Here is a 10,191-nt window from a genome sequence, read left to right on the forward strand (position 1 = left end):
GATAATGGCCTCTCAGCTGCTTGGTATATATTTTGTACCAAGATCATCGTAAATCTTAATGAGTGCAAGAACAAGCCAAAGAACAAAGGACATGTAAAGTGTTTTTTATTTTTTATTACGCTGGCCTTATGTCAGCACTGGCACACGTCTTAGGGCGGCCTGTAGGTGTGCTAGGTATCAACGGGTAAAAGAGGCCCAGTGTGGACTTATGGACTCATCAAGCCAACAGAACAGGATAGAATAGAACGTAGAATTTAGGCCAAAGGCGCTGGGACCTATGAGGTCATTCAGCGCTGAAAAGGAAATTGGAAGTAGAAAGGTTTGAAACTTGTAGCAGGAGGAAAACCTCGCAGTTGCACTATGAAATGATTGTTAGGAGATGGAACAAAGAGAATATAAATGGAGGTAATAGGAATGAAAGGAGTTACAGCAAGGGGACGAAGGGACGCTGCAAAGAACTTCAAGTAATGCCTACAGTGCAGCGCACGAGGTGCACTGACGGCACTACTCTCCTGTGGGGTGCGCGTAATAGTGAAAGTTATCTTGCAGTTTCAACGGACGCACCGTGGTGTCTCAAACTTAATTTTCCCATGCTGATAACACCCACACTGAGATGTATTCCCACCGATAATTTTTTGTGGAATTCATCATTTTTTGTAGGACAAAGACTATAAGAAGACCTTTCTGGTGTTTCAGCGCCGAGACAATCATTGCAACATCCACGACTGCAATGAAGGCGATCCTCGTTCTGACGGCAATTGCAGCTTTGGCTGGCCCCGCTGCCTGCGGCCGCCTCCAGGTTTGTCTTTCTCGGATATATTTCAATTTTGTGTTTATCAGATGCAGTCAGTTCATTTTATAAGCTTCCCTGCAATTGTAAAATAAACTGAGCATCTATAAGGAAAGGTCATACGATCTAACAGCTTTCAGCGTAAGTCCACACTTGGCGCAGAAGCATTGCTTCAGGGGACATTTTCAGCATACAAGAAAGCGTCATGTTGTTCTCTTTGTGGACTACACAAAAGTTCGCCAGATCTAGACCCAAAGTAACAAATCGCCGTTTTTAACCTTATTTATCCAGAACCCTGTTCATTTTCCACAGCCTTTAAGCAATTTAACATTATATTTTCACGGTTTACTCCTTGTCCCAGGACTTGCCAAAAACATTTGTTTTCCACTGAATGCAGTTCATCGGTTGGTTTAATATAAGTCATATTTTCTTGCTGTCATACTTTTAGATAATTGCTTCTAACTTATTTGTTTTATGTCGGAACGATTATTTCTAGCTGACTAAACTGCCATGTGTTTGTAAATTCTAAAGGGAGTTCATGCCTACATGTGGCGGTTGTACAAAGTATACACGCACACATACATATACATATGCACGTTTGTGTGTGTTTTTAACAAACTTCATGACACGTAGACGTAAAGTAACTTAACATTTCGTACAAATATACATATATTACATACACACACACATTATATATATATATATATATATATATATATATATATATATATATATATATATATATATATATATATATATATATATATATATATATATATATATATATATATATATATAAAATCGGATAAACTGCAATGTCTCAAAAGTGAACCGGGTATAAAGCAGCCCGTGTGCCCACTACCCCACCGCAGGTTTCGGGCAAGGACCTCACCTACAACGGAGAAAAGGTCTTCCTGAGCGGCTGCAACTTCGCCTGGAACAACTATGGCTACGACTTCGGCAACGGCAAATACGACGGGACGCTCGAACAGTGGGCCTCGGAGATCGGCGGCGCCGGAGGGAACTCCGTCCGTGAGTAGGGACTGATTATTATTATTATTATTATTATTATTATTATTATTATTATTATTATTATTATTATTATTATTATTATTATTATTATTATTATTCAGAAGATGAACCTTATTCATATGGAACAAGCCCACAGGGGCCACTGACTTGAAATTCAAGCTTCCAAAGAATATGGCGTTCATTCGAAAGAATCAACGGAAGGTAATGGGAAATGCAGAAAGAGGAGATCAGTTGTTAGAAAACAGATAAGTTAACGAATAAGTAAATAAATAAATAAAAATATAAGTAATATATTAAAATATAAGTTGAACTGTATTAGGGCAGCAAAGCATTCCATCTTCGCTTGGACTTCTGAAGTTCCAGTTGAACGACATCCTCACGGAGACTGATCCACAGAATAGAACAGAATATACAATTTAGGAACACAAGAGGTCATCCTTCTGGGCCAGCTTGGGAGAGCTGTTAATCAGCTCAGTGGTCAGTAAAACTAAGGGTCATTCAGCGCTGAAACAGAAACTGACAGCAAAATAAAATTTGAAAGGTGTAACAGGAGGAAAACCTCGCAGTAGCACTATGAATCAATTGTTAGGAGAATGTGGAAAGTAAGATGGAAGAAAGAGAATATGAACGGAGACTCAGTAAAAGGAATGAAAGGGGTTGAATCTATAGGCCGAGGGGAAGCTGCCAAGAACCTTAAATAATACCTACAGTGCACCGCATGACGTGCACTACCGGCACTACATCCCTATGGTGACAACCGACTGACACTCTACTCTGGTTTCATTTCCTGCTTATTTGATTGGGTTATCTAACTTCGTAAAATTTTTTACATTGTATTTCGATATTGGTTAATAAATCATTCATTATTTTTTTTTTATCAGAAGTTTGGACGTTTCTTTCTTTATGCAGAGACTTTCTACCGAAATGTGCCGTGTTGATGTTACAGATTTAATATTTTTATCAAATATGTTCTAGACTTTAAATTACCATCTTATCAAAATATGATTCATATCACGTTTGAAAACAAGGACAGCAAATATGGCGACGGAGTAAATACCTCAAATCATAAATACATTTTCAGTAAAAAAAATCAAATTTTTTGAAAATATTTGAGATTCACATCGCCGACATAACTGTTACTTCTTCAACTAACGCCTTCATTAAAATCCTCTGTCAATTAACCCTGATAAATACAACAAAGCAATGAGATGGCTGGTTACCTAATTGTTCTTTTTCATTGTTTTTATTGTTGCTATCGATAGAACTGCCACTGACGCTGTTCGTGTTTAATCGTCAGGAGCCTGGGTGCACGTGGAAGGCGACAACACGCCCATCTACGACAGCAACGGTTACGTCACCAAATGCGACAACACCGGCGACTTCGAGAACGACGTCTTGAAGCTGCTGAACGCGGCCCAGTCGCACGACGTCCTCGTTGTGCTGACCTTGTGGAACGGAGCCTACCTCAACAACCAGAACACCATCAACCTCATCTGGGACGATTCCAAGTTGGAATCCTACGTCCAGAATTGCCTCAAGGTCAGTTGTGGCGTCACCTGACCCTCTGGAGTTCCTTTTGTTACTTAAAGAAACTACTTTTCTTGGCTGAAAGTCTCTGAGCTCAAAGCATATTGCTATTTTTAAGGAAATTTTCCCAAATTTCTTCCATGCCAGCCCCAGCCTTGTTTCGAACTCGTGACAGTGGTATTATGGTCTACACGAGCACATTTACGCAAAGGCTCAGAGTGACTGTTCATGTATTCATTTCCTCCTCTTCTTCTCTGCAGAGTCTCGTAGAAAAAATCAAGGGTCATCCAGCCTTGGCAGCCATTGAGACCGTCAACGAGCCGGAGGGTTCCGTGAAGGTAGGTAACTTGCAATTTTTTTTTTCGAAATTCCAAACAACAATGGTCAATGAATAATTAAAGAATGGTGAACAAAAATATCTCACTTCCTTTGGTAAGAGCTAATAACCACAATAATTGTACATATGTAGATCCTGAGTATAAGATTCTGGAACCCACTTCACTTCTGTTGAACTGAAGAATTCTCTTTTTCCTCCAAGCTTAAAAGGAAAATATTAACACCAAAATCGTGTTTTTGTTTTTTATCCCAAAGAATTAGTCAAGTGAAAAGATACAAACGCGACTGTGTCCGACTATAATTCTTTTTTGAAACTTCTTCTTCTTTCCAGGTTGAATCCAGTTCCGAGTACTGTTATGACACCCAGCTAATTGGCCAGTCAGGAGCAGGATGGACTGGCAAAGGAATTCCTATGGAAAGGTAAGGAATGGAGTCTGACAAAACTGTCGCTCTGTCACTTATGATACTTTTATTTCCCAATAAGGCAATTGTATCTAAGGCGTTCGCTCTCGGTAGATGTGATGGACGTTTCTTCTCTAATTAATGTTCTTTAAACCACAAAACACTGATTTCAACAGAAATAAACGTCATTCTGAACTGTCCATTTAAAACAATAAATTCTCACACGAGAGCACCTGTCTGGATCTGTAGTGTACATCTGAAAATGTCTTTATATTGACGACCATAAAACTCTGGGAGCAGCCTGCCTCCTCATCATGTTTGGATTTGGCAAACTTTCCTGAGCCTTCAATCGTAGTCTTAATGGCTGAACTATTATGGATGGTTCTCTCTCTCTCTCTCTCTCTCTCTCTCTCTCTCTCTGTATAAATATAATATATATATATATATATATATATATATATATATATATATATATATATATATATATATATGTATACATATATATATATATATGTATATATATATATGTATACACATAAATATATATATATATATATATATTGTTTAAAATGTAACCTTTCCATTTAATTCAAACAGGTGGCTGAAGTTCATTGGTCGACAAAATCAGGTCATCCGTGAAGTCGACTCCGGGCTTTTGGTTACCCTCGGATCTTGGGGTAAAGAGTTCGTGGTCGATGCTTTTTCATCCCCAGTGCTGTCATACATAAAGAAGCTTTGTGTTTATTCTATAAAGTCTCCTGCTGCCGCCTTACACTCAACCCCTTTTACTAACTCCCAAATCTTATTGGTTTTAATGTTTTATTTTCTCTCCGCCCGACGCTCAGGTCAGTTCGCCCAGAGCGACGCCTTCTCCAATACTCGCAACCACTACAGCAACGACTGTCTGTACAAGGCGGCAGGCGACAACTCTCACCTTGACTTCTACCAGATGCACTCTTACGACTGGGCGGCTCTTTGGGAGTCCAAACGCCCTTCACGGTAAGGACGGCTTCGGAAGCCGCCAACCGCGCTCTAGGTATATTTAGACCGTGGCCACGACAGGCATTATTCATGCATTCAGTTGATTTTGACAGCATACGAGATGACTTGGACACTAATTAATTCATTAGTTTATCTGTTTGTTTAATAACTGATTTCCTCTTCTGTATTTCTGTTTTCTTCTGTAACTTCTTTTAAATGAGCACCATATTCTTTGGAAGCGTGAATTTCAAGTCATTGTCTCCTCAGGTAGGCTTCTTCCCTATGAATGTGGTTTTGTCTTATGAATAATAATAATAATAATAATAATAATAATAATAATAATAATAATAATAATAATAATAATAATGAATTAGTGAAATTCACTGAAACGTTAAATGAAGTATCGGCAAAGGCAGTTTTGCGGACTGCCCTAGAACAAGAGCCCGTGCTAGCAATAGGCTGGCTTAATCTAAACTTCTAAAGAGAACGAAAGACAGTCCGTCTACTAAGAGGTTTCAGTCTTATTCCGATAAGCGCCAAAGTTCCTTCAATAAAGAACCTCTGATGAAAGAAACGGAATTAATAAGAAAAATACGTTTTATTCTGGAGTGTTTACTTCAGTCAGGAGTGATAGCACTCCTGTCAACTATATTTTTTAATGAAGAACATAATTTCATATTTGCACCATACACTCAAAACTGTGATAATCAATAGGATGGAATAACCTAAATTTTTTAAATATAATTTTCAATATCACGGACGAACAGTAACTTCGTTACGTCTATGTCTTCGGCTCAAGAAATCTTTTTCATTAATTCCTTAATCACTTTTAATTCCACCGGAAACTGATATCTTTCAGTTCAGAAATAAAACAAAATTGATATCCCAGTTAACGATAGGTCGTAGCAAGCACAAACAATTTCAACTGCATCTTATGAAAGTTGATAAACTTCTGCTAAAATGGTCTACAGATTGAAGTAATAATTGCAACAGGTACATTTCTCTTTCCTGACGGCAATAAGTAACTCTGAAGAATACGTTCCTTATTTAGTAATAATCAGAATTACCCCCTTCAGGCATTCATTCCAAGTCGAAGGGATAGCTGTTCAATGATTATCAAGCTGAAAGGACGAAAGAGGATTTCCTTGATCGTTAAGTTCCTTGGCATTTCTTTATAAAATCTATGTTTATCAAAGTGCTAATAAATGTTTTCAAAGGACAGGCGCCACCCCCCTCCCCCTACAATCCCGTCATTCCCCACCGCGAGACTTCTCCATTCATGAAAATTATCAGCTTGAAAACTCATTCGAAGCTTCGTAATGTGTTCTTTCAAAGTCCCACGTCTTAATGATAATCTACTTTAATACCAAAACTGTTTCATTTCTAAGCCTAAGCACATATATTACTAAGCATTGTATGCAATACCACAACTAACATCACCATTAACTATATTCATTTGTGTTTGCTGTCTACAAACCAATAATTTCTAATTACTTCATTTCTTAGGTGAGCGCCGATAATTACAACCTCGACAAACCCCTCGTGATTGGAGAATACGCTTCAGTTTGTGCTGCTGGTACTTCTCTCAGGGACTTGTACGAGTATGCCTATACACATGGATACAGCGTAAGTACTGAGAGAGCACAGATGCTTGCTGAAGAAGTTAGGGGAATTTCTGCAAAATTCTAAATAAATATTTTCGAATCACATTTATTGATAAAGAAGTATTGCATGCTCTAAAATATATGTGGTAAAACTGTATTTGGTAAATCCCTTTAAGGGCATGTTTGTAAAATGAAAATAATCAACAACTCGGCTAAATGCCGAAGGCGTCCAGCAAAGGATTATTGTATCTGGAAATGACACTTTCGTGTTCTGCCACGAGAGTAAAGTAACACTTGCCACTAACAACCTATAGACCACAACAATGAATGATCATAACTCTTCATTATAACATAACCTTGGTTTTCCAGATCATATCATTTCTCATTGTCTTTAGACTCCTGCAACCGGGTATAGAAAAGGAGAAGGTTTTCCTTCCTGCCTCGCTACAGAAAAACTCCCATCAAAGTGCTTGGTTGTGAGTTTTTCCCTTCATAATACACAGCACAAACTGTCATGGCCACTACTTTCTGTCTTACAGGGAGGCTGGAGCTGGCACTACACAGCCACAGGTGACTGCAGTGACACACGAGATACGCAGCGTGACGCTCTGGGGCAACTGCATGGAAGGACTGACCATGGCACTGTCAACTTCAACGTTGGCTAAGGCTGCAGTTCCGCCTTCTGATTGGTGATGGTTACGAAATAAAAGATTTCACCTTTAACTGTGTTTTGCCTCCTCTGGGATACCCTTCGCTTCGTATTATCTAAAAACTAACGCCAGAATTAAGGAGTTCGGCAACCAGTAATCAAAGTAGCACATACTGAGAGAAAAGGTCAAATATGTACATTTTACAATCCAGTAAATTTAAACCACTCAAGATATCCAGTATTAGAAATGATCCAATTCTAGCAAGACGAACAGTAAAGTAATATAATACAATACGCATGTACGTACAAGACATCCTCTAATTACAGCAAGGATCTACAACGGATATGATGAGGCTACAATACGAATAAACAAGAACTGTCATGATCTTACAATATATGATATAATTAAGCTGAATGTAAGGATACAGAGCAACAGACTAGACTTAGCTGAGTGTTCTAACAAATTCCTAAGAAATGCTGCCTTTCCAAAGAACTGGATTATTAAATGATTTAAGATCCACACTCACCCAGATTTCTTCATTATGAAAATAAGTAATTCATAAGTAAAACGAAAACAATAGGGATATTACCATGTATCACAACAAGAGATATTTGTACAGAAACGGAAACACTCAGATTCAGTTAATAATAATAATAATAATAATAATAATAATAATAATAATAATAATAATAATAATAATTAAATAATAATATAAGGAAATATTATACTGAAACAAACTACAAACTTAACATCCAAGTAAAAAAATTATTAAAAGATAAAACAATAGTAGAATATAACGTAATCTGGATATAGGCTAACAGTAATTGAAAATTCGATATTAGTAGAAACGTTGTTGCCATATTAATAAACAAGTTTGTTGCCTTATTAACAGAAACGTTTGCTGCCATATTAATAGACAAGTTTGTTTCCATATTAATAGACAAGTTTGTTGCTATATCGACAGGAAAGTTCGCTGCAATATTACAGTATACACTATACTAACAAGTTCCTTTGCCTAAAGGTGACCTGTATGTATGCTAAGTTCGTAATGGGAGTAAGAAGTCTGATGTGAACCTCCAAACGTGAACCACCCTACTGAAACTGAAAATTATTGTTGCAATTCCGTTAAAAACTCGGCATTTATACATAATCAAATAACATATATTTAACTAAAATCGCATTGATCAAGAAAAGAGAATTAAGCCATATAATTCGATTATCAAGGTAGTTTTTATGCGTAACATAGGAATCCCTGTACATTAGTTGCACTCACGAATAATTACAGACCGTGTGATATAAGGATTTTTAATGACATAGTTAAAAAGATAAATAATACAATACCATTATAAACTCGGCGTTTTACCTTAAAAATAAACAAAACATCTTTACTCAGTTTATGAATGATTTCAGATTATCAGGTTATGCGGAAGACGATGCATACTGTTTACATCATCCACAATCTGTTTACGCAGTAATGATATGATAGCCTTGGCATAATCAGTTGAAGTTCACAATAACCGATAATTTTTTGCATTTCAGTACATCACTTTTGACCTTGGAGACCTTTCCTTCCGTTTTAAATGTTAACATGAAACTCATGAACTTTGTTTATGTATTATTATTTATCTTCCGCCCTTTTTCGCATTTCCGTGAAAGTCATTTTAAGTCGTCTAATAAATTAAGCTTCAGTATGAAAAAGGTTATAGTATCTCAGCATTCAGTATCAGATTCTAACAAGAAGAGGCTTCACTTCATGCAGTCATTGTTTCAGTGTACATTAAAAAAGCTTTCTTCCAGATGAAAGGAAAAGTGTTTGCTGTACACCTTTCTCTGCTCATATATTATATATATATATATATATATATATATATATATATATATATATATATATATATATATATATATATATATATATATATATATATATATATATATATATATATATATATATATATACACACTAGCTGATCAACCAGGTGCTGTCGGGGAAAACTCTGAATGATAGTCTGCGTGTAGGGGAAGGGAAGGGAAAAGGGAAAAGGGAAAGGGGGAAGGGGAGGGGGAGGGGAAGGGGGAGGGGAGGTAGAAGGAAGAGATGCAAAGCTTTGTGTTGATGGTCCGACTGACAGTTCTACTTTTTTCAAGCGAACGTTCAACCTTCGAACAGTCATCGTGAACTGACAGGCATTACTGTGCTGTCTGTCCCTTTTACAAAGGTATGACTGTTCTGTCTGTCCCATTTATCCAGGTATTACTGTGATGACTGTCCCTTTTATCCAGAAATTACTGTGGTGACTGTTCCATTTATCCAGGTATTACTCTTCTGTATGTCCCTTTTATCCAGATATTACTATGATGACTCTTCTTTTTATCCAGGTATTACTGTGGCGACCGTCCCTTTTATCTAGGTATCACAGTGGTGACTGTCCCTTTTATCCAAATATTACTATGCTGTCTGACACCTTTAAACAGGTATTGCTGTGGTGACTGTCCCTTTTATTCAGGTATTACTCTACCGCCTGTCCCTTTTATCCAGGTACTACTGAGGTGACTCCCTCTTATCCAGATATTACTATGCCGTCTGTCCCCTTTAACCAGGTATTACTCTGCTGCCTGTCCCTTTGTCCAGATACTACTGTACTGACTGTTCCTTTTATCCAGGCATTACTGTGGTGACTGTCCCTTTTACATAGTTATTACTGTGGTGACTGTCCCTTTTATATAGTTATTACTGTGGTGACTATCCCTTTTATCCAGTTGTTACTGTGCTGTCTGACACCTTTAAACAGATATTACTGTCCTGTCTGTACATTTTATCCAGTTATTACTGTGGTGACTTTCCCTTTTATCCAGTTATTACTGTGCTGTT

General features: G+C 37.3%; 1 protein-coding gene across 1 annotated transcript; it reads left to right on the plus strand.

Annotated features, from left to right (window-relative positions):
* The first annotated feature begins 643 nt into the window (after window positions 1–643).
* Window positions 644–7,395, plus strand: LOC136841794 (mannan endo-1,4-beta-mannosidase-like). The gene is made up of 10 exons (XM_067109090.1): window positions 644–799; window positions 1,663–1,822; window positions 3,120–3,361; window positions 3,610–3,687; window positions 4,017–4,105; window positions 4,685–4,764; window positions 4,933–5,086; window positions 6,040–6,045; window positions 6,580–6,694; window positions 7,212–7,395. Exons 1-10 carry the CDS (start codon window positions 731–733, stop codon window positions 7,335–7,337), a joined length of 1,119 nt encoding a protein of 372 aa, XP_066965191.1. The 5' UTR covers window positions 644–730; the 3' UTR covers window positions 7,338–7,395.
* The last annotated feature ends 2,796 nt before the right edge of the window (window positions 7,396–10,191 follow it).

The sequence above is a fragment of the Macrobrachium rosenbergii genome, chromosome 9 (genome assembly GCF_040412425.1).
Source record: "Macrobrachium rosenbergii isolate ZJJX-2024 chromosome 9, ASM4041242v1, whole genome shotgun sequence".
Taxonomy (NCBI): domain Eukaryota; kingdom Metazoa; phylum Arthropoda; class Malacostraca; order Decapoda; family Palaemonidae; genus Macrobrachium; species Macrobrachium rosenbergii.

Excerpts from the sequence above, each read along its gene's own strand:
- LOC136841794 (XM_067109090.1), top strand. The coding sequence starts at position 731 with ATGAAGGCGATCCTCGTTCTGACGGCAATTGCAGCTTTGGCTGGCCCC. Across the intron at positions 3,362-3,609 it reads ACGTCCAGAATTGCCTCAAG|AGTCTCGTAGAAAAAATCAA; the intron begins GTCAGTTGTGGC and ends TCTTCTCTGCAG. Across the intron at positions 3,688-4,016 it reads AGCCGGAGGGTTCCGTGAAG|GTTGAATCCAGTTCCGAGTA; the intron begins GTAGGTAACTTG and ends TCTTCTTTCCAG.